Raw genomic sequence first — 25,396 nt, 5'->3', positions numbered from 1 at the left:
GTGTAATGTGTCCTTCTCCAGGACCTGCTATATGTGCTATACATGCTGCAGGGCTCAGTGTGTAATGTGTCCTTCCCCAGGACCTGCTATATGTGCTATACATGCTGCAGGGCTCAGTGTGCAATGTGTCCTTCTCCAGGACCTGCTATATGTGCTATACATGCTGCAGGGCTCAGTGTGTAATGTGTCCTTCCCCAGGACCTGCTATATGTGCTATACATGCTGCAGGGCTCAGTGTGCAATGTGTCCTTCTCCAGGACCTGCTATATGTGCTATACATGCTGCAGGGCTCAGTGTGTAATGTGCCCTTCTCCAGGACCTGCTATATGTGCTATACATCCTGCAGAGCTCAGTGTGTAATGTGTCCTTCTCCAGGACCTGCTATATGTGCTATACATGCTGCAGGGCTCAGTATGTAATGTGTCCTTCTCCAGGACCTGCTATATGTGCTATACATGCTGCAGGGCTCAGTGTGTAATGTGTCCTTCTCCAGGACCTGCTATATATACTATACATGCTGCAGGGCTCAGTATGTAATGTGTCCTTCTCCAGGACCTGCTATATGTGCTATACATGCTGCAGGGCTCAGTGTGTAATGTGTCCTTCTCCAGGACCTGCTATATGTGCTATACATGCTGCAGGGCTCAGTGTGTAATGTGTCCTTCTCCAGGACCTGCTATATGTGCTATACATGCTGCAGGGCTCAGTGTGTAATGTGTCCTCCTCCAGGACCTGCTATATGTGCTATACATGCTGCAGGGCTCAGTGTGTAATGTGTCCTCCTCCAGGACCTGCTATATGTGTTATACATGCTGCACGGCTCAGTGTGTAATGTGTCCTCCAGGACCTGCTATATGTGCTATACATGCTGCAGGGCTCAGTGTGTAATGTGTCCTTCTCCAGGACCTGCTATATGTGCTATACATGCTGCAGGGCTCAGTGTGTAATGTGTCCTTCTCCAGGACCTGCTATATGTGCTATACATGCTGCAGGGCTCGGTGTGTAATGTGTCCTTCTCCAGGACCTGCTATATGTGCTATACATGCTGCAGGGCTCAGCAGGCCTGGAATGACACTGAATAGCCCTTAAACTCCTAACTGCTTCCCCTCTGTGTGAGGAGCTTGTCACGACTCCAGCAGTGAAAGGGTTACAGCTGGTAACTTACAGGAGCGCTCTCCATATATATATGTACCACGGACTGTAGCCATGCAGAGTATCCTCGGGTCTGTAGCTGAACCTCTGAATCGGTGCCCATGAGTCTGTAGCTCCGCCCCTGTGTGTGTGTGTATATATATGTATGTCATGTGGTTATATATGTAGTTATGCTCTATATTATATTAGTTCGGCGCTCTGGAAATAATGGCGCTATAAAATAAGCGGTCCCTGAGGACTGGAGTTGGGGAACACTGAGATAAGCGATAATCTCCGACCTGATCCGCAGACAGAAACTGCACCTCCTGCTACCCAAGTGCTGTATGCACTGAGCTGATCATGTGACCGCTCACATGACTATGACATCACCACAGGTCCTGTAAGTACACGGCTGCTGCAGGTAAGTACAATGTCCGGCTCCTGTAATGTGCGCCGTGTAGCTAATGCTGCATCTCTGCAGTGAGCGGGGTCTGTACTAGGCTCCTATAAGATGAGGGACCCCAAGACACGTGTAACCCCCAACTCAGTCCCCCACACAGTAATAATCCCCCCTACACAGTAATAAGCATTACTTGTGCCCCTGACAGGGTGATAGTCTTCTCTCTGCCCCCCTCCCAAATACTGGTGCTTCCCCCACTAACTTCCAGCGCTCCCTCTGTTTTTCCTCCTAAGTAATAGCGGTCCTTTTGTACATCTACGCCCAGTAACATAGTATGTAAAGCCGAGAGAAGCCCCCTGTGCATCCAGGTCAGCCCATTACCCCCCGATGTTGGGGAAGGCAAAAAACCCCAATGAGATAGAAGCCAAATTTCCCTATTTAAAGGGGTTATCCCGCGAAAGCAAGTGGGTCTATACACTTCTGTATGGCCATATTAATGCACTTTGTAATGTACATCGTGCATTAATTATGAGCCATACAGAAGTTATTCACTTACCTGTTCCATTGCTAGCGTCCTCGTCTCCATGGTGCCGTCTAATTTCAGCGTCTAATCGCTCGATTAGACGCGCTTGCGCAGTCCGGTCTTCTCCCTGGAGAATGGGGCCGCTCGTGCCGGAGAGCTGGTCCTCGTAGCTCCGCCCCGTCACGTGTGCCGATTCCAGCCAATCAGGAGGCTGGAATCGGCAATGGACCGCACAGAGCCCACGGTGCACCATGGGAGAAGACCCGCGGTGCATCGTGGGTGAAGATCCCGGTGGCCATCTTGCTAAGGTAAGGAAGAAGTCGCCGCAGCGCGGGGATTCGGGTAAGTACTAAACGGTTTTTTTTTTCTTAACACATGCATTGGGTTTGTCTCGCGCCGAACAGGGGGCCTATTGAATAAAAAAAAAACCCGTTTCGGCGCGGGACAACCCCTTTAAGGAAAAAGAATTCCTTCCTGACCCCAATCTGGCAATCGGAATAATCCCCGGATCACCGACCCTTCTGAAGTCATCAGTGATATAACGTAATATTGTATCGCTCAAGAAAGAGATCCAGGCCCCTCACCATCACCACGTCCTCAGCCAGAGAATTCCACAGTCTCACTGCTCTTACTGTAAAGAACCCTCTATTATGTTGGTGTAGAAACCTTCTTTCCTCTAGATGTAGAGGGCGCCCCCTTGTTATAGTCCTGGGTATAATAGATGATTGGAGAGATCTCTGTATTGTCCCCTGATATATTTATACAATTATTAGAGCGCCCCCTTGTTATAGTCCTGGGTATAATAGATGATTGGAGAGATCTCTGTATTGTCCCCTGATATATTTATACAGTTATTAGAGCGCCCCCTTGTTATAGTCCTGGGTATAATAGATGATGGGAGAGATCTCTGTATTGTCCCCTGATATATTTATACATAGTTATTAGAGCGCCCCCTTGTTATAGTCCTGGGTATAATAGATCATGGAAGAGATCTCTGTATTGTCCCCTGATATATCTATACATAGTTATTAGAGCGCCCCCTTTTTATAGTCCTGGGTATAAACAGCCTTCTTTTTTCTAAACTGAATAATCCCAACGTTGATGACCTCTCTGGGTATTGTAGTAACAGCGTTCCCTATGTGCTCCCCTGAAGTATTGGTTCTTCCCCCTAAGTAACAGCAGTCCCTTTGTTCATTTCCTCCAATAACAGCAGTCCTTTGTATGTCTCCACTAAGTCTGTGTGTCATCAAGTATTTGTGGTCCTTCTATGTGTAACCACAAATAGCATTCCCTCTGTGTTCCCCAAAAATAATGATGCTGCTCCCTTTACTGGTGTATCTGGTCTCCACCGGAAGCGAGGGGTTTGGCTGCAGGTAACGCCCCCACCAGATCCCTCGTTGCTGATTGGCTTCACTGTAGTGTGACAGCAAACTGACAGGGGAGCAACTTTCTCTGCTGCTTTTGCCCTTCTGCTGGGGTAACGTGTGGGCTGCTAGCGGCATTTTAGCTAGCGTTTCTGTCTGCCTGATGGCATGTAAGGTCCCCGAAGGTCCTAATGTCCACTACTAGCGTGGATTTTATGAGCGGGGCTGTTGGACTTCTGACATGTAAGCTCCCTCCTCGGCTTGTATCTTCAGTGTGGGCGCGCCAGCCTGCCATCTCTGTTTGAGAAGCTGCTGTGACTGTCACTGCTGGCCTCCCTGCAATGTCCCCCGCTGTCACTCTCATCGTCGGCATGCGTGCGGGCTCCCTGCAATATTCCCCACTGTCAGCACCAGTCTTCGTGCGTTCTCGTCCGTTGCTATGAATCTCCCTGCCGGCCTCCATGCAATGTGTCCTGCTTTGACTGTCACTGCCGGCATGTGTGCAATATCTCATGCGTCCACCCGCGCACCACTAGCCAACCTCATTCTGTGTCCCCACCGCCCCACAAGCAGGCTACGCTCTCAGTTTCCCCCTGCCCTGCAAGGTGTCAGGCACTTCATTCAACCTGCATCCAGGCGGTGTCTTGCAGAGGCAAGAATGGATGGAGTCTGGCAAGTGACTGACAAACAGCTAATTAGAAGCTAGGGGCTTGACAGGGGGCATAAACTACAGCAAAGCCAGGTCAGCCCCGAGCTTCTGGTGGAGACGAGATACACCAGTACTGCTTCTCCCTGTATAATAGCAGTCCTTTGTACATGTACACCAATTAGTAGTGGTCCATCTGTGCATCTCCCCAAAGCACTAGCGGCCCCTCTATGTGTAACCACAAGTAATAGACGTCCCTCTGTGCTTCCTCCCTCTTAGTGATAGCGGTCCCCCTTAATCTCTCCCTAAAGTAATGATGGTCGCTCTGTGTGTGTGTCCCTTGTGTCTCCCCCAAGTAATAACTGTCCCTTTTCATAATCACAAAGTAATGGTGGCCTCTGTACGTTCCCCCCAAGTAATAGCGCTGCAGGTTGTAATCACCCCATAAATCTATACAACAGGGAATACAACATCTACACTTCAGTGTCTCCTAGAATGTTTCTCTATAAACAATATTTTTTTGTGGTTTTTACATTCATTGATCTTGTTTTCATTCAGGCTCCGGCATCCTAGTATCGTCTGTTGGGATCTTCCACATGAGAGAGGTTTTCTGATGAACCTGCCAAGGATGGATGGGAAGAGGAAGGAGATTGCAGAGAGTCTATTACATCTCACCCTAGAGATCCTCTATCAGCTTACTGGGGAGGTGAGAGATTCTGATGACGTCACATGACATCATTCTTCTCTATGATAACAGATGGACATAACTGGGAAGGTGAGGGACTCTGTAGATGTATGTAACACCATTTATTAGTCCGTCTCTCCTCAGGATTACACAGCAGGGAAGAAGACCTCTAGTGAGCGCTGGCAGAACTTTGTGCCTGAAGGTCATGGAAGAACCCTGAACCCAATAACGGGGCCTCCAACTCACTACCCGATACATGAGGACTTCAATGGGCAGAAGATCCTAGAACATGTCCACAAGATGACTGAGCTGCTGACAGGAGAGGTGACACTGCGGGGAATGGGGGACATTATACAGTAACAGGAGGGCTGTGGAGGATGACTGTATATTGTGTTGTCAGATTCCTATAAGGTGTCAGGACGTCTCCGTCTATTTCTCCATGGAGGAGTGGGAGTATTTAGAAGGACACAAGGATCTGTACAAGGAGGTCATGATGGAGGATCAGCAGCCCCTCACATCACAAGGTAATAGACATATAGAAGTATACATGACCTTAAGTACTTGAAGATGGAGTCCAGTCACTGTATGTGTGTCTTACAGATAGATCCGGTAAGAGGACATCACCAGAGAGCCGCCCCAGTCCTCTCCATCCACAGGATTATCCGGTACGTGGAGAAACTCCCTATAATCTGTAGAAGGCTCTGAAGGTTCTGCATTCAATACCAAATTGCCCCCAACCCTTTGAGACGAACGTTCAGTTTAAACGCAGAAAACGACTGAATGGCGAACAAGAATCATGCGCTTCTCGTTTGTTGCTCAGTTTCAGCCACCATAAGGATCAGCGGCGGCTTGTGCGCTTATCCTGCAGTTTAACCCCTGATCGTTCACTGTGTGACATAGGAATGTGGAACAATGAATGATTAGCGGACGAGACCTGCACGATTGTCAACGAGAAACAGGCTGCCGAGTGCGGATGTGCTGGTGATGGCGTTAGCAGCTCGTTCGCTCATCGTGCAAACAAGAATTGTGCAGTTCTTATCCCGTGTAAAACAAGTATAACAATACCGAATAGGTCTAAAGGGGATTTACATGGAACGATTATTGTTCAATGTAAACACAACCAATGACTGAATGACAAACGATAATTTGTTTGCTTCTCATTAGTTATATGTGGGCATAAAAATCTTAGCTCATTTACACATTGTTGCGTGTAAACAGCGGTTGTTTAGTCACTCACATTCACTGTATAAACAAGCTGCTACTACCAATGATAAATCTCTTAGTACTCTAACAGAAGTTTCTTTCCGCACTGAAACAACTTAAGGCTCATCTAGCTATGCTGAATCCTAGTTTTGTCTGTTGGCATCTTCCATATGAGATGATTTTTCTGTTGACCTCGCCAAGGATGGATATATGCATGAAACACTCAAGCTGCCATGATGTTTGTCCGTTATTACGGTCATCCTGACTTTTTCATCACGTTTACGTGTAATCCTGGATGGAAGGAAATGGCGGAGATACTGCTGCCTGCTCCACGATGGTCATGACCTCATAGCTGGAGGATTTCACATAAAAGTTAATTAATGGCGTTGTTAACAAAGGGGCATTAGTTTGGAGGGTGCGCTGTTTTATGTATTCTGTGGAATGGCAGAAGAGAGGTCTTCCTCATACATGTTGTTGGGGCTAGAGCAACGCATTTCTCCTAACAGAATAGATGATGTTATCTGTGGGGAGAAACCAAAACCTGAAGAAGATCCTTCCCTTCATGAAATTATCAAGGCCGATATGATCCATGGTCCTCGCGGTAATTTAACCCCCAATGCACCCTGTATGAAAGAAGGTCGCTGCAGCAAAAAGTATCCTCGACCCTCCTGAAAGACACACAGGAGACGACAGATACCCCAGTGCCGGCGAAGACCCCCGAAGGACGGTGGTTTCACCGCTGAAATCCATGTGTAACCCTGGATAACCGCTGGGGGGCCTAATAATCCTGTTCTTTCACCTACATTTGTTCCCATATTAACAAAGAGTATTGCAGTTCTGTAAGATCTATACAATACATATGGGAAAATGTATGGAAATGTAAGTTAGACCTGCAGCTGGCTCCCTCATATAACTACTGCTGTCCTGTCATTACTGGTCATTATGCTAATTAACCATCTTCTCCGCTCATCTAACACGTTCCTCTACATCTGTCTGACTTTTCCAGTATTTGTTTCCCAGCTTTTCCCTCAGGGTAATGATCTGAAGAATATTGATGCTGCAGCCATAGTGGTAAAAGAAGAGGTAAATGTGAGGGGTGATGAGCGGTGGAAGGAGGAGATTCCTACAGACACCCGTCCAGGTGAGTAGTAACCACGGAGTAATGCAGAGAACAGTCACATCTTCTGCTCTTTCATCACCTGCAAGGTTTTTGTGTTACATTTTTAAGCTCTGCGTTCTGTCAGATTGTTCAGCTGCGTATTCATCCATTTAGCCGAAACACAAATTAAATGTGATATCGCTACAGGAGATAACCCGTGACGAGCATTTAAACATGCTGATCTCTGCTGACTTCCTACTAACCCTCCTTGACCTGTCTGCTGCATTTGGCACTGTCGAGCATAGCCTCCTCACTATGCTCTGCTGTATTGGTCTAAAGCACACTGCTCTCTCCTGTTTCTCTTCCTACCTCTCTGACCGCTCTTTCAGTGTCTCCTTTGCTGGTTCTATCTCCTCTCCCTTTCCTCTCGCTGTTGGGGTTCCCCAGGGCTCAATCCTTGGTCCCCTTCTCTTCTCTATCTATACAGCCCCAATTGGACAAACCATCCACAAACTCGGCCTCCAATACCATCTCTACGCTGATGACACCCAACTATACACCTCCTCTCGTGAGATCTCTGGACCATTCCTCCAAAATATTACTGTATGTCTGTCCGCTGTCTCTAACACTATGTCGTCCTTTTTTCTCAAACTAAACCTCTCTAAAACTGACCTCCTCGTCTTTCTGCCTTCCAACAGACCTCCCCTCAACATCTCCATTCCAGTGTCTGGCACATCATAACCCCCAGACAGCATGCCCGCTGCCTTGGGGTCACACTGGACTCTGACCTCGCCTTTACCCTCATATCCAATCTCTGGCCCAAACATGCCACATGCACCTCAGAAATATTACTAAAATACGTCCGTTCCTAAACACGAACACGCTAAAGACACTCGTGGTCGCCCTCATCCACTCCCGACTTGACTACTGCAACTCGCTTCTCATTGGCCTTCCCGCACTAGACTCGCTCCATTCCAATCCACACTAAATGCGGCAGCGGGGCTCATTTTTCTATCCAGCCGTTACTCAGATGCCTCTGCACTATGCCAGTCGCTGCATAGGCTGCCCATCCACTATAGAACTAAAATTAAACTCCTCTACCTCACCCACAAAGCTTTGCATGGCGCTGCGCCACCATACATTGCCTTCCTCCTGTCTGTACACCACCCAGGCCGCTCACTCCTATCCGCTAACACCCTCAGACTAAGCACCCCTCTAATACGAACCTCACATGCTCGTCTCCAGGACTTCACCAGAGCAGCACCCATCCTCTGGAACACTCTACCCCAAGGCATCCGGACAATTCACGATGCACGAAATTTCAGACATGCCTTAAAAACGCACCTCTTCAGGGAGGCATACCAAATCCCCTGACCTAGTCTCCTGCCTTTCCGTATGGCTTCCCACACCTTCCACCCTGCCTATTACATAGGACCTCTAGCCCTGCACCTACTTACTGTCCCACCCCGTTTTCTTTCTAATAACTGATTTCCACATGAAATCCTCTACTGTCTGTGTTCCCCCATGCCTCGCTCCCTCCCCCTTGTACCTCCTGTACCACCCCCACCCCATTTGTTTCAAACTGAATGTACCTCACATTCTAATTGTTGTATTGTTTGCATTTATCCCATGCTTGAAAGCGCTGCGGAATAGGTTGGCGCTATACAAATAAAGATTATTATGATCTCTTTAAAAAGGTGTTTTAGGGCTACCCATATATGACAGACCATCGTGTGGAAGTACAAAGGTGGCATCTGTAAGCCAAGCACGGGTACATAACCTTGCCTTGTGTCATAGGCCTCATGTCTGCATACAATGTAGATACTTGGAGGAAGTGCTAGGACAGTATGGTTGAGGACAACGGCTAACCACCGGGCCGAAACAATATCTACTGTCTTGTATTTAGATGTCTCATTGTTGTAATGACTGCAAGACAGATCGCTGACCTGCAGTAATTACAGGGGTAATTGCCTTTACTTCTGGTCCTCCTCTTATACACTGGGTGTTGTGTGATAAGTTGCCCACATACATGTGGCAGGTGTGGAGAGAGTGGGGCTGCTGTACCGCTGCTTGGGGTCTGGGGCAATTAATCCCGTTCAGAAGACATGTTGTGGTGGTCATTTTCTGAGGGCTGAAGTGAATGTGCATTTCTGCCTTTCTTGGTTGACAACGATTGGTTAAGGATCAGCCAAGTGTTTTCATACCATCTAACTCCTGAGCTGGAGGCTCAGAGTGAATAGTGCCAGAAGCTACTGCAAGAAGAGACGCAGCAGAGGCTTGGTCTCAGTGCACACTTGAAGATAATGCAAGATGAGAGAGATGTGTTCCTCAAGCAGGTAGAGGAAGATGCAGAAGCTAAGAGAAACCTATCAGAGCAGATTGCAACACTTCAGGCTGAAGTGGTGGATCTGGAATATAGACTGGAGAAGAGTGCTGTGTGCTTGGAGTCTATGGAAGAGCAGAAAAGAGAAGTGCAAGGAGAATTAGAAGCTACAAGGCAGCAGTTTGAAGAGAAAACAGCCACCTATGATAAACTTGAGAAGGTTAAAGTAAGTCTTCAGCAGGAGTTAGAAGATGTTACTGTGAAGCTTGGCCACCAACAGGAGCTTGTGTCCAACTTGAAGAAACAGAAGAAGTTTGATTAGTTGCTTAGTGAGGAGAAAACCATCTCTGTTAAGTATGCAGAAGAACGTGATCATGCGGAAGCAGAGGTTCGTGAGAAAGAGACCAAAGTGATCTCCTTGCAGCACACCCTGGAAGAGGCCTTCAAAATGAAAGTTGTTACAAAGACTTAACAAGCAGTTGTGTTCAAGTCTGAACATGGAGGAACAGAAACAAGAGAGGATTCAGGATGAGCTTGAGAGAAAGTCAGAGGATTTGACAGTGTGTGATTGTCCAAGCATTGCAAGAAGACCTAGCTCAGGTGAAGCTCCAGCTGTCACAGGTACAATCAGAGATGGAGAACGTCAAAGCTATGGCGCCTGTGTCTGAGAACGCTAGGCAGGAAGCCGAAGATAAAGTGAGAAAGCAATGGTAGGATGAAGCTTCCCAGCTACAAAAGAGCTTATATGAGGAAGCTAAAATACATGAAGCTGAAGTCCAGGAGCTGAAACAGAAGCAGATGAAACAAATGGTGAACTTGCAGCAGTACATACAGGTTTTACAACAAGAAAACAAAGGTCTTAAGGGGTCTGTTGTTGACTTGCAAGGCTAATTAAATCAAAATCTAGAAAGGTTTGCAGCCTTTAGGCCGGCTACACATGGCCGTGACATTCCGCGGCGGAGCCCGTCACGGCGCCCCCCAGAGACCTCAAACTTACCTGCGGATCCGGCGTCCTCGCTCCCGCATGACACTTTGGCGTGACGCGCCGCAGCGTCACGTGACACGCCCACCGCGTCACATGACGCGGCCGGCCGTGTCATATGACGCGGCGACGGTAGGTGGGAAAGCGGTTTCACGCTATCTTCCGCTGTGCTACAGCGGAAGATAGCGTGACAGACGGCTTCCATTGACTGCAATGGAAGCCGTCAGCGTGTACACCCATGGCAAATAGAGCATGCCGCAGGTGAAGTCGGGTGATTTCACGGTGTGGAATTCCGCACCGTGAGCCCTGAGCTATTAGGTTCAATAGAACCTAACAGCTGCGGGCAGCGAATTACGCGGCGGAAATCCATCCGTGGGAAGGAGCCCTTACTCAGAGTATGTGTTCTGTCCAAAAGGATAGAGACTATGTTCTAGAAGAAGCTAGAACATTGAGTGAGACATTCACAGATGCAATGCAGAAAAAGGAAATGGAAATCGGGGTATTGAAGGAGAAACTTTCTGACGCTGAAGAGTTAAAGAGAGAGTTACATGAAGTATGTTGTCTTCTGGAGCAGGAGAGGCGGCAGTAGAATCAGTTGAAAGAGACCTGGCAAGAAGCAAGTGAATGGTTTGCAGAGTCTCAGGGCTTGATGAAGTGTAAAGAGGCTGAAGTTCAGAGGTTGTACAGAAAACTGACAGACATGATGGTGGCCAACCAGCAGATGGAAGTAGAGGTGACCTGGATGCAGGAAGAGCTTGCAATGGCAGAATGTACCCGAAGACAAGCTCAACAGGAGACAGATGAACTCACTAGTGAGACTGCAAATAGCAGAAGTAAAGATGTTCTAGTTGTGGAGGAAAAGGGGTGGTTAGAATCCAGCACGGCACAACTAGAGGAAGATGAAGTAACTGGGAGAGTGTTAGCGGTTCTCACTATCTCATATGTGGAGACCATTCAGAGGGGAACAGTTTTCTGTATAGCGAACACAGTCCTAGTGGAGAGTGAAAACACAGAAGCTGTGCAAGACGCACTCAATGAAAGACTGTGAACATGGCCTGAAGACACAGCAAGAGTTCCTGAACATATACAGGGAAGGCGAGAAAGAGGCCATTGAAGGGTTCTCAGGCCGTTCATCAACTGAGCAGAAATATCAACAGCGGCTGAAAGGACTGATTGAGAATGAAATGAATGTATCCTCTGCAGAGAGTGAAAAGACTTCAAGAAAGTTGTGCAGAATACTTCTCCAAGAGCTAAGTGTGACTATGGAAAGTTGCATGTTGGAGGAAGCGTTTTCCATGCCTGGGCAATGCCAGAAGTACTTATGGGAGAAGGTTATGGAAGCTTATCATATGAGGTCACAAAAAGGTGTAAAAGCTCCTGAAGGAATACAGAAGTATGTCTGTAAGAGAGCTGCTGAAGCTGCCACCATTCAAGCAGACGAGGCCCTGCCTGAGCCAGGGGAAGAGATTAGGGAGCAAAATAACAAAGACAGCTGGCAACTTGTGAGTGATGGCTGCCAAATGATGGAGGAGAAAGCCATGTCGGCTGAAGATGCAGAAGAGTGTGACCTGCTGGAGCAGATGGAGAGAGAAATGGCTGACCAGTATGGTGCTGGAGCAGAGGCTCCTGAAAACCTAAGCAAAGCGCTTGTCTTGAATGTTCAAGAAGGAAGAGTAAAGATGCAGTTTGAGGATGAGTTGCCAGTCCCCGGAAATGCAGAGTGGCACTGGGAAGTTAACCCACAAGCTGTGGGGGCGCAGTGTGAGAGAGATGTGCAAAGACGTGATAAGGCTGAAGACAAGAAGAGACAGCTTATCAGACAAATAAAAGAAAATGTTGAGGGACAGCTTAGGCCCCTTGTTGGAGTTCAGCAATTATTTGATCCTGGTGGGTCTAATTTGCTTATGAAAAGACTGATGGTCTTTGTCATGGGGAGGGGAATATGTGACAGTGCAGTAGCAAGAGTGGCCTGTTGGGGGCCTCTGAGCACAGTCACTGTGTTTGATTTAGTTAACCTAAACCCGCAAGGGTGCGGATACACAGTTTAAATTTCCCCTCCCTCACAAACTCGGGGTCCTTGAAGTTTGTGGAGCTTAGGTCCATTGAGGCCTGTGGGGCCTGAGGTCTATGTAGACCTGGTGCTGGTCTGTGAGGGACCTGGAAGCACGGAGCGGACAGGGGTAGTCGGCCCCTCGCTCATCGCCTGTCGGGGCGAAGTCACCTTCCTGGAAGGTCCACTGGAAGAAGCAGTGTGCGTTGCTGTGAGCACTGTGGTGGACAACAGTGTGCAGTTGCATATGATATGCTGGACTGTTTGTAAACTGAATACCTATGCTGAAATAAAAGCTGGAGGAACCAGCATTTGAACTTTACCCTGTTTCTGGACATCATTGCTGTGCTGCCACCCCTGGGCAGGGGAAAATAAGCAGGAGATCCTGGGAAAGTAACCCCAACTTGCCACATAACCCATGCTGGCTCTGGTTAATTACTCCATTTTCATCCAAGTACTTGCATACATGCTGTTTAATAATTTGTTCAAAGATCTTTTCTGGTATAGAAGCCAGTCTTACAGGCCTGTAGTTTCCTGGATCCACATTCTTAGGGCATTTGCTTTTTTCCAATCTTCTGTGACTTCTCCTGTTCTCCAGGAATTTTCAAAGATTATGGCCAGTGGTTCAGCAATTACCTCCACTGCTTCCTTTAGTATCCTAGGATGTGATTCATCTGGACTTTGAGACTTGAATTCATTTAAAGTGTTCCCTCACCATCTCTCTGCTTATAGATAACCTGCATTCTATTATTCCCACAATAACACAGGGAAGATCAGTTGATGTTCCATCTACTTTCTGGGAGAAAAGAGATACAAAATAGGAATTTAAAGTTCAGCCTTCCCAACATCATTCTTAACCAATTCACTATTTTCATCTTGTAAGCATCCAGTAGCATCTGCACTGTAGCACTAGCAATAGCACTGTAGAAGATGGACTTTTTTTTTCTTAATCTAAATAATTTTTATTAGAACTTATCAATATTTTGAGGTATGTGGGCCGATTAATCGGTTTTCGGTATAGGGATGGCTGTATTGAATTGTTTGAAATTTTTATGGTGGTGTCCAAAAAGTTGATTTCTGTATTCAAGTAGCTTAATGTCAGGTTTATGATGGGGTGAAATGCATTGAATCTCTAATTGAATTTTATTAGTTCATGTTGGTGCAGATGATTATGATGTCATCAATGTAGCGGAAATAGGCCAATGGTTTGCTGGAGCAGGAGGCCAAAAAATCACTCTCCAGTTTTGCCATGAAAAGGTTGGCATGTTGCACTGCCATTTTACTGCCTATGGCAGTTCCGGTGAGTTGCGGGAATATCTCTTTGCCAAAGAAGAAATAATTGTGTGTGAGGCGGAATCTTGTGAGTTGTAACACTGATTCGGAGGCAAACCCATTGGCCTCAAGGTACGCCTTGGAGGTGGTCAGTCAATCTTCATGTGGGATGTTGGAGTATAAGGATTTCAAATCCATGTTGGCCAGGATGGTGCTATCAGTTAGGGAGGGGGAACTACGATTGACAGTTTGTTCAGTAGGTCTGTGGTGTCCTGCAAGTAGCTGGTTGTATTTATCACCAGAGGTTTGAGGACACCTTCTACGAATCCTGATATTTTTGCAGTGAGCTTTCCCACACTTGAGAAAAATGGCCTCCCTGGGTTGCCAGCTATGTGTAGTTTGAGAAGCATGTAGAATACACCAACCCAGGGGCTGTCCTGTATCAAGTCCAAAACTACTGGCTAACACAGTACCAATCTTTTATCGTTATATATACACGTTATATTTTACATCACCTAGCTCCTCCCTTTGTGTCCTGGCTAACTATTTGAGCATGTTTCTCAAATTATATGTCCAGCCGTCCAACGATACACATATACCATATAACTTATACACGGGTCCTTCACACAAATTAACAAAAGTAGCACATCCACATAATCGGAACAGTCAAAAGTTCCATCCCATTCTCTTGTGCAGCAATATCACAGTCTACCAACCCACACATCTCACACCGGCACCTCTACCCCCTGGGATGCAGCTGATCTCAGAGAGAAGAAAGAAAACGTTACCTCTTTCCAGACAAGTGATAGAACTGTATAACAGATGTGTCTATTCTCTCTCATTTCTACATGCTCTGACCATAATGTCACATCTTACCAAGCAGGGACTTCTATACAAAGTGAATCCATGACCATTCATTTTTTAACTTTTGATTAAAAAAAAAAAAGACATCCAGTTTGGGCATACCTGCCTTTTAAAAAACTCTGGAACTCCCTGAGTATTGCTTGCTTATGACCGCCACTGTGGTAATTTCAGTTAGTGCCAGACCCAGGACCTCACTATGGTCTTTCATTTGTCCTTAGGACAGAATACTGCCTGAATTCCCATTCCAGATGGGTAAAGTCATTCCCAGACGACACTAATAGGGAACTTCCCAACACAATCCAGCAAACGTTTGTCTCATACTCTGCTATAGTAATGAGTTTTCAGTTCACTCACAATAATGGCCTTTCCACACGGGACGATTATCGTTTAGAATTATTCCCGCGGGACTTTGAACACTAATCGTACCCTGTAAATACATGCAGCGGCTGAAGGAGAATTGTTCAGTTGTTAAGTTTCTGTATGCAGAAAACTAAACGATGAGCCATTATGTGTAAATAGCAGACGCTCACTTTTGAAGGACTACCTGCTTACTGTGAATGGAAGCTAGGGATGGGGGTGAACGCTTCCGAGCGGCTCTGCCTTCATGCTGGCAGCTCTGTGAGCAATGTAACCAGTGTAACGGCACAGAACCGAGCATCACTGGGAACAGCTGCTGGGCATTGTTTGCCCAAAAGCTTTTCCTATGTAAATGGGCCATAAGCCTCCTTCATACTTTGGTGCTCATAGAGTGAACAAGTGCCCTTCCCTATGGAATGCACCTTAGCTCTTCAGCGCCCCACTCTGTGGGAGGCCTGCTCTCTCATCGCAAGCAATGGAAAAGATTTACCTCTTTCACAATGTAATACAACCAGAGAGAAGCACAACCTGTAAATGGAAGCGTAAAAACTGTGAAGATGTCTCCAAATTCTGTAACAACACCACCATGGGGAGATATTGGATTGTTATATAAATTTAAGAATATTTTGATCCTGCTTGTATAAGAAACACTTCATACACAGTCATACAGTCCGGACATAATCTATTCATCCGCACAAGGTACACTGATTGATAATTCGGAAAGTAAAATAGAGACAGAGGTCTGTACCTTTTCTCAGGACAGCAGAGACGGAGCAAACAAGAACAAGATTCTTACGCACCGCGGTTTTGTTTCTGTCTGGTATCTACCATCCAGAGTCCTTGTCAGACCTTAGAACATTCCACTTGCCCGCATATTCTCCACCAAGATGTTAGAGTATATGTTCAATTTGTACTCAACGGTTATCAAAGACTTATCAATCAGGTAAGCCTAACTATTGATTGATGCCTCGGAGAAGAATATGAGAAACACTTAAGTGATGTTTCCAAGCTCTTCTAAAGGGTTTAATTATTTGCTTAATTTTTTTCAGAGAAATGCAAAGCAGTGATAATAATCGTTCAACTGTTGAAAGTCACACAAGTGCAGCATTTTGTTGCAAATCACAAACAAGGTCTTCTGTGATATTTGCATATATTAGTTCATTTCACATCCCCTCCACAAACTGCTTCTAGCCAGCCTGTTCTACTCTTCACCATTTTTATGGGTCTTTTAAGTGACCCATATTAGCCTTGGAGGATAATGTACAGAAGTCAAGTGACTTTTATTAACCCCGGGAGATAATGTGCAGAAACAACTGCTAGATTAGTATTACACCAGTGATAAGTTGGGTGATTATTGCCCCATGTAAAGGTACCTTAGCTGTCAAACCCCTGTGATTGTAGCTGGCAGGTGTCATCTGCTTCAAACAACCAGCACCCACTGGGTAAGCAGCGGGCACATCTCCCAAGCACACTTCATATTCACCCTGCACCTCTGTGATCTACATGTAAGTCGTAAGGGGGAAATGGGTTAATTATTGAAATTTGCTTCAAGCCTTCAAATTTTGTATAAAAATTTCCTATCAAATATTCTAAAATATCAAATATATATTTTCTTTTATTCAAAAATAACAAAAATGCATTTTATTGTTGGCAGATGCCGCTACCAGGAGCTCAGGGGAATATCGGACGTCTTCAGATCTTAACGCAGAAGACTGCAATATTGCACAGGATACATTAGAAGAGCCCACTATTATCCCCGATAAACCCTCAGCCCTTCACAGCAAACATCTATCATCTGATCCTGCTACACAGGTCCTGCTTTCTGATGCATCACAGACTACTGAGCCAGATAAAAGTCACCGCAGGGATGTTGAATATCAAAAAGCACCCACAGTGGAGAAGGCATTTTTACATTCAGAAAGTGGAAGGTGTTTTATAGACAAATCAGATCTTGTTCCACATGAGAGAAGCCACACAGGGTTGAAGCCATTCTTATGTTCAGAATGTGGAAGATGTTTTGCTGAAAAGTCAGATCTTGTTAGACATCATAAAACTCACACAGGGGAGAAGCCATTTTCATGTTCTGAGTGTGGGAAATGTTTTATCCAGAAATCACATCTTGTTACACATCAGAGAACTCACACAGGGGAGAAACCGTTTTCATGCTCAGAATGTGGAAAATGTTTTGCTTTGAAATCACAACTTGTTAGACATCAGAGAACTCACACAGAGGAGAAGCCATTTTCATGTTCTGAGTGTGGGAAATGTTTTATCCAGAAATCGGGTCTTGTTACACATCAGAGAACTCACATAGGGGAGAAACCATTTTTATGTTCTGAGTGTGGGAAATGTTTTAGCCAGAAATCAGTTCTTCTTACACATCAGAGAACTCACACAGGGGAGAAACCATTTTCATGCTCAGAATGTGGAAGATGTTTTGCTGCAAAATCACATCTTGTTAGACATCAGAGAACCCACGCAGAAGAGAAGCCATTGTCATGTTCAGAATGTGGGAAATGTTTTATCCGGAAATCAGATCTTGCAAAACATCAGAAAACACTTTCTCACTCAAGAAAATTTTCATGTCGTCAATGTGGGAAATGTTTTACCCTGGAATCAAGTCTTGTTCTACATGAGAGAATTCACACACAAGAGAAGTCATATATTTATGTTCAGAATGTGGGAAATATTTTGCCCAGCAATCCTATTTTGTTAGACATTAGAGGACTCACGCAGGGGCAGAGCCAGGTTCAGGTCCTGAATGTGGGAAATGTTTTACCTTGAAATCGGATCTGGTCAGACATCAGAGAATCCACATGGGACAAAGCCATTTTCATGTTCAGAATGTGGGAATGTTATGGCATTAATTTCATTTTTGTTGAACATTAATATAATGAACGCCTTAAAAGTAATTTAAAAAACATCAGAATTGCAGATTTTGTTAACCAAGCCTCCGGAAAATAGCATAACGTGATCAAAATGTTTATATGCTCCCAAAAATGGGATCAGTCAAGACTAGAACTGTTTTGCAAAAAAAAAAAAGCTCAATAAGCATTGTTGGGAAAATAAAATTGCTATTGCTCTTGGACACAAAATCAATTTTTTTTCCTCCTTTTAGTTTTCTAGCAAAGGGTCCTAGAATGCACATGTTGTGATGGATAGAAGGGATACTCCAGTGGCACAATATATCTATCAAGAACATGGTGGGAATTCAGATTGCTTAACGGGGTTTTCCAGAGAAATACTATTGATGACCTATCATCCTAGATGCAATTGGAATATTCCCCCGACTCAGGATTCTAGGGCAAGACAGTTCAGGGTAGGGTAGGTCTTATATTTCAAGCCTCCCCAAAAATTAGGCTAGGGCTTATTTTTTGGGGAAATGGGCAGCAAAACTGAGAGACAGACAAAAGATGAACTCTGTCTATAAACTACATACTCCTTGTAACGCCACCACCAACCCACAAAAAATTTATGATACATTTGCTAAATGTTATGCATCACTATAAAAGGAAAGTAAGGGGAAAGTGGGGAATCTGTGGCACAAATTCCCTCCCGCTATCTATTCTTTCTCAAGCTCAAAGGGAGTGTCTGAATACAGATATTACCTCTGAGGAAATAGCCGAGTCCATTGATAACTTGAAATTGTGAAGGGCACCGAGCCCGGGCGGCTTTACAGCCCTCAAATATAAAAAATACAGTGAAATACCGACACAGTCTCTACAGAACATGCTTCATACTTTGACGAATGGAGACATCCCACCCCAAGAATTCCTAAACTCCAATTTAACCGTTAACCCTATGGTTAATAAAGATTCCCTTTCACCTAAAAATTATAGGCCCATCTCATTAATAAATATTGATTTATGAAATTTTCACTTCCATTCTAGCGGCTCGCCTCAATCAATTTTTCCCAGATTTGATTCATAAGAATCAGGTGGGGTTCATCCTGTGTAGACAAGCCCCGGATAATAGAAATAAAGATTAAAATATTATAGATCATTCTAAACATATTAACATCCTTTTGACTCTTCTGGCCCTACATATTGAGAAAGCATTTGACTCCTCCCCCAACATGTCATAGGAAGAGTTTTAGAAGCAACTCATGAGATTTATAAGGAAGGCGAAAAGACTGCAGGTAGCAGCCTCAATACTATATCTACACAGGAAACGGGGAGGTCTGGGAGTCCCTAATTTAGAGTCAAGCTACCAAGTGAACATTTTAAATCAGTCCTCCACCTGCCTGGACGAATCCTAGACGGCCACCTGGAGTGTCATGGAAAAACAATTAAACAGGAATAGGCCTTTGAGTGCCCTTCCTAAAACCTCAATGCTGAGTCTACTAGACCCAACTCTCTCTCCTGTCCTAGATATTTAAAATGTATCTCCTCCTATGTTGTCAACCATCTAAGTCTGGAATCTCCGTGTACATAAATTCAAAACATTCTCTGATAGGAAATCATCAAGTTACCTTTGGAGACCCTCGAGTATTTCATCCCTAATATAAATATTAAGAATTGGAGAAGGGGAGGTATTAACTTTATAACAGACCTCATGGATAAGCAAGGTATAATACCCTTCCATAAACTCAAGAAGAGACACACGCTAAATACTATTGATGTGTATACATATGGTCAGATACGGTCCTTCCTTCGCATCTCCCACCTAGAGAAAATTAAATGTCCAACCAAACTGTTGGCATTCCTCCCAGATTAGAATATATAATAATGTTCTCACAGGGGGTATGGGAGAGAATAAAAACACTTAGTAAATTGGTAAAGGGACCTGAATGTAGTATTTTCCGCAGAGCAATGGGTGGTCTCCTTTGAATGGGCCGACAAATCCATGCGTTCTGCCAACCTCCTGCAGACTCATTATAAGGTCCTAACTAGATGGTATTACACTCCTTCAAAGTTGGCGAGATGCTTTCCAGTGGGGAGTAACAAATGTGGGAAAGAATGTGGACAGCAGGATACATTGTTTTATATCCTTTGGGGATGCCCCCGGTTACAATCCTTCTAATTTCAAGTTATCAAAGATGTAACGGGTACCACTATAGCATGCAGTCCTCAGCTCACCCTCCTGCTTATTGAGTGTAACTGCATCCCACAGGAAAATAGAAAGTGGGTCTGCCACTTCCTACTATCAGCTAAAATACTTAATAACAAAGAAATACTTAATTAACAACTAAATTGAAATCCTGTGCCGCCCCCAGTCTGAAAGAATGAATAGAGAAGATGGCCAATCATTATACCTATGAAAAACCTTATACTAGATCTATTAACAAATTGGACAAATTCAATACCATCTGGAACCCGTTTGCGATATGTGTTGTCACAATGTTGAATTAAGTTATGATTCAATTCATATCTCCAAAATCATCTGGATTTAACAGATCTGCAAAGAAATGCTATATAACTGATTTCCCTCTGTATTATTATTTCAATAACATAGATGCTTATTAGTCGAACGTAATGTTTCTTTTTGTATATGCAATGTATGCTGCAGATATCCTTGATACAACTGTAAGTCTTGGAAAATTTCTTGCAAATCCAATTTTAAAACATTTTAAAAAAAGAAAAAAAAAAAAATATATATATATATAATTTTTTTTTTACTCCCTGTTCTGGCAGCACCTGTTCTATATATTATAAGAAATGGGATTTGGTGGTGCCTTCATGCAAGCCCTTAGGTCCCTGTACTCTACTCCCTCCACTCTTTTAAAACTCCCCACTAATAAGGAAACCCATATCTTACCTCCCATGGGGGAAAAATAACAGTGACAGACCTCTGCCACTTCGTAACAGGATACCAACTACTAACATTAGCTCAATTCCAAGCCAAATTTAATCCACCTGCCTCCGAAAATTACCGAGTCAATCAGGTCTTCCATTTCCTGCATTCGTTGAGACTACCATCAGCTCTTTCAGACATGACAATCTCTGAAAAGCTCTGTATGAGGGACCCCATGAAAAAAGGATTTCTGTCCTTGATCTATAGTATATTAAATAATCCAATGGTGGAAGGTAAACTCCCGTTTATGCAACAGTGGGAGACAGATTTACAAACTAGTTTATTGGAAGAAAGATGGTACCACTTTTGTGAAACAACCTCTAAAGGCAGCCACCAGGTCACCTTCATGGAAACATCTATAAAAATCTTACACCGTACATACTTGGTAGCTGTCAGAATAAACAGATTCTACCCATCCTGTTTGCCCTTGTATTTCATAGGGTGTAAGGAGATGAGAACTCAATTACATATCTAGTGGACCTATCCAGAGGTGTCCCGGCTCTGGTCTTAGGTACTTAAGTTACTCCATTACTATTCATAGGCCCATTCCAAAAGTCGTCCATGGTGTTCCTACTAGGAGATTGCTGGCCAAAAGTTAAATACCAGACACACAAATCGATACAAAATATATGTATCGTGACTACAATTCACATTACAGCAAGATGGAAACAACCCCCCTTGTCTTTTGAGGATGTGTTGAATAGAATCTCGCAAATAGCTCTGTAAGAAAGAATATATGCTACACGGTTAGACACACTGGAGATGTATGGGATGGTATGCGGACCACCTTGGCCATTCTGACCAAACTGTTAGGAGGTGTTGCGACCAGTGGATGCATGAGGGCACACAAGTTGACCGAGCTCAGGATGCCCTTGACAGACCACCAGTAGAGCGATTCGTCTGATCGTCCGACAGCCACGAGCAGCTTTAACTGTTTCACTGTCCACCACCCAAAGACAGATGGCACCATCGCTGCACTCCTGTGTCTGTTGGAACCATTTCCAGGCGTTTGGCTGAAGGACATTTGGTCTTATGATGCCCATTACGTGTACTGCCTTTGACACCCACCATCGTCTCCCATTTGCAGTGATGTCCTGAATTACGGAGAGAAACAAGGGTATCTTCAGTAATTAATTCAGGTTCAGTTTGTGCACCGACAACAGGTGTGTTCATGTCTAAAGACCTAGTGTAATAGAAATGATGATTAATTAGCATAAAATGTCTATTGATTTGTATAAACTAGATGTATTACGCAGCTTTAGTGATTTAATTCTGTAGAGGCTGATAGCCACATAATTTCATTATGGTAATTGCTGGACAATGGCATGGTGAAAGATGTGTGCTATAACATTAGCCAATGTAAAGTTTCAAGGCATCCTCTCTTGGGTTAAATTACATTGGTATGCAGTAAGACTGAAGGTATATCTATCTTGGGTGTCTCCTCAGCCCTTCTCCCCTTCCCCCCCTCTCAACGTCTGAGACAAAGAAGCTGGTCTTCGTCTGACCACATGTTGAGGGGACAAAGGCTGGCTTGTACACAGGGCCTGAGGGGGGCAGGGGGAAGGGAGAGGATTCTATATGGCTCAAAGAATAAATAACTGATGTTATATGTTATACGCCCATAAAGGGCGGGTATTATGTGTTTTAATAAAATTGGGGCTCTGGCATTGTACTGCCCAGAGCTGGTTGAGATTCGAGACTAACAGCTTGTGTCTGACTGGTTGCTTTCATCGCGTGCACACGCCATACTACATAATTAGAAAGCTACAGAATACCCCAGAACCTGCTGGAGAAATTGGCGTCCAGATCAGTGGAGTCCCTTGGTTGGCGAGTAGGCTGTGATTAGTCACAGTCTGGAAAATACAGAGATTGTCAAAGAACACGCAGAACTCAGGGGCCCGAAAATCTACAGAGCACAGTGATTGCTTTATGTTATTCTACCTGTGTGAACTGACTTCCAACTGTTTATCGCTTTTGTCAGAGGAAGAAACAATGATTCTGGCATCAGAACCTTTACTCCTTGCAGTCAGCGCAGAAAACCCTAATACAGTGCCAGCCCATGTCCTTCAGCGAATTCCAAATAAACTGTGGTCCAAGGGCCCAGAAGACAGAGTTCCACCTGGGGTAGTCAAACTGAAATGTGGAGCCAACCTCCCTCGTTGGGCGCAGTACCCACTCAAGTTTGCCGTCTCACAGGCCATTGCGGGGCAAGTGAAGGCACTGCTGGAAAATGGGGCACTCATACCCTGCGAATCTCCCTGCAATACCCCATTGTTTCCGGTAAAGAAGAAGACACCCAAGGGGATGCTGGTGAAATATCGTATGGTGCAGGACCTCAGAGCAGTGAACGAGGCCACCATTTTGGAAACACCCATTGTGCCTAATCCACACATCCTGTTGGCAGGGTTCTGCCCACCGCCACATACTTCACAGTCGTGGATCTTGCAAATGCCTTCATCAGCATTCCATTGGACCCGTCCTGTCAATTTCTCTTCGCCTTCACCCATGATGGCCGGCAATATACGTGGACCGTGATGCCTCAGGAGGCTCAGAATTTTCCCAGCCAGTTTGCCAAAGCCATAGCCTCCATCCTCGCATTATGGCAATCCGCACACACTATGGTGGTTCTCCTACAATATGTTGATGACCTCTTGCTGTGCGCTGATGACCTCCCCACAGCTGAGGCGTTGTCGGAAAGCCTATTTCACTTCCTGGCCGACCAAGGTTGCAAAGCATCTCTATCCAAGCTCCAGTGGTGCTCCACTTTGGTGGTTTTCCTTCGTCACTGCATCACGCAAGGGGCCAGGCACCTCACCGACGAATAGATACTGACAGTCCAGAGGAAACAAGTGCCAAACCCAGCGCGGGCGTTACAGGCTTTCCTCGGCCTAATTTCCTACTGCAGATCATGGATCTCAGAAGCCTCTCTACTGATGCAACCTCTGTATGATGCTTTAAAGATGGATCCATTTCTTCTAGGACCCGCGGCGCTGGAAAGTTTCTATCTCTTGAGAACAGCCATCTTCACGGCCCCTGCATTGGGCCTGCCGGACTATAACAAGGACTTCCCCTTTTTTGTCAGCGAATGGCAGGGACATGCAACTGGTGTCCTTGCCCAATCTCATGGCCCCAGAATGCGGGCAGTTGGCTACTAGTCCTCTCAGCTAGACACAGTAGCCCGCAGTGGGCCCTCCTGCCTACAGGCCATTTTTGCTGCTTAGGTCCTGTTGGACAAAACTTCGGACCTCATTTTGGGACACCTTCTGATTGTCCAAGCTCCCCGTGACATTACGACCATCCTCAATCAAACACAACCAAAACATCTTTCTGCAGCAAGACACCTCAGACTGTAATGTTCGCTACTCCTGCCGGATAATGTAACACTATGCCGATGCCATAATCTCAACCCCTCCACTCTCCTCCCACTTTCTAAGGGGGGTGTAGAGTCAGAAGAAGAAACAAATGATCTGGGGGTGCCCGAATATGATTGCTTCGAGCTCATGAAACAACAAACCTCACACTTATCTACTGTCCTGGATACCCCTCTGAAGAATCCTGAACTTACAATTTTTGTTGACGGCTCCAGGTACGCGGACAGCAAAGGGAGGTTTCATATGGGGTATGCAATCACTACGGAAGACATCATGCTCCAAGCTCAGAGACTGCCTCTGACAATGTCTGCACAAGAAGCAGAACTACAAGCCTTGATTTCAGCCTGTAAATTGGCCAAAGGGAAGACCGCAAATATCTACACGGACTCCAGGTATGCTCTTGGAGTGGCCCATGACTTAGGCCTAATATGGAAAACCAGGGGATTCCTGACCACAGCCGATACTCCAGTGAAACATCATGAGGCTATCAGAGACCTGATGGATGCCCTACTCCTACCTACTCAAGTGGCTGTGCTGAAGGTCAAGGCTCATGGAAAGTTAAACTCAGCAGAAGCTAGAGGGAACCATCTAGCCGACATGGAGGCTAAAGAAGCAGCAGCAGGTCCAGATGGAGGAAGTAGGACTCGGATGGAGGACCAGGCAATGGAAATGGTTGCCCAGATGGGATAAGAGGTACCTACCACCCCAGATGTAAGAAGCCTCTCAGCACAGGCAAGAGTTACACCAGAACAGCTAAAAACCTGGGAAGATAAGGGAGCTACAAAAGACAGAAGAGGACTGTATCAAATCTCAAGGAAACCCTATCTTCCAAGATCTTTGTAACCAGCAGTGGTACAATGGGCTCATGGACCCACACACCTATCCAAAATGCTGATGAATGCCCTCATTCAGAAGTACTACGTTGCCCCTGGTATCTCAGTTCTGACTGACCGATACTGTAAGTCATGCACTACTTGTGCGGAATGTAACCCAGGGCATATTGAGAAGGTTCCCGCAAAACACCTCGCCAGGCCCGTGCAACTCTTTCAACGGATCCAGATTGACCACATCCAGATGCCAAAGAGTGGGCGATACGAATACGCCCTAGTAGTAGTAGATGTCTTCTCCGGCTGGCCAGAAACATACGCCAGTAAGCAACATGACTGCAAGAACTACTGCCAAGAAGCTACTCTCAGAACTCATCTGCAGGTTCTGGGTCCCAGAGGTCATCGAAAGTGACCAAGGCCCAGTGTTCACTGCCAACGTCACCAAAGAAATTTGGCAGGCCCTCGGTAGCAGTCTGCTGTCTCACACCCCTTACCACCCCCAGAGT

At 45.4% G+C, this 25,396-nt stretch overlaps 1 protein-coding gene across 2 annotated transcripts in view; it reads left to right on the top strand.

Moving 5' to 3' along the window:
- The first annotated feature begins 4,632 nt into the window (after nucleotides 1-4,632).
- LOC136620478 (oocyte zinc finger protein XlCOF6-like) overlaps nucleotides 4,633-25,396 on the top strand; it is a 60,005-nt gene continuing 39,241 nt past the window's right edge. The window contains exons 1-6 of one of the 2 annotated variants that reach the window (XM_066595270.1): nucleotides 4,633-4,770; nucleotides 4,894-5,073; nucleotides 5,150-5,273; nucleotides 5,350-5,414; nucleotides 6,973-7,093; nucleotides 16,554-20,228. In XM_066595270.1, the coding sequence (XP_066451367.1) occupies nucleotides 4,678-4,770; nucleotides 4,894-5,073; nucleotides 5,150-5,273; nucleotides 5,350-5,414; nucleotides 6,973-7,093; nucleotides 16,554-17,683 (1,713 nt within the window). In that variant the 5' untranslated portion in view covers nucleotides 4,633-4,677 and the 3' untranslated portion in view covers nucleotides 17,684-20,228. Of the gene's footprint in view, nucleotides 4,771-4,893; nucleotides 5,074-5,149; nucleotides 5,274-5,349; nucleotides 5,415-6,972; nucleotides 7,094-16,553; nucleotides 20,229-25,396 lie in introns of those variants that run through there. The other variant, XM_066595269.1, reaches the window with a different exon arrangement.

This window comes from Eleutherodactylus coqui, chromosome 3, assembly GCF_035609145.1.
Source record: "Eleutherodactylus coqui strain aEleCoq1 chromosome 3, aEleCoq1.hap1, whole genome shotgun sequence".
Lineage (NCBI taxonomy): Eukaryota > Metazoa > Chordata > Amphibia > Anura > Eleutherodactylidae > Eleutherodactylus > Eleutherodactylus coqui.
This window is presented reverse-complemented; position numbering and strand designations above follow the sequence as displayed.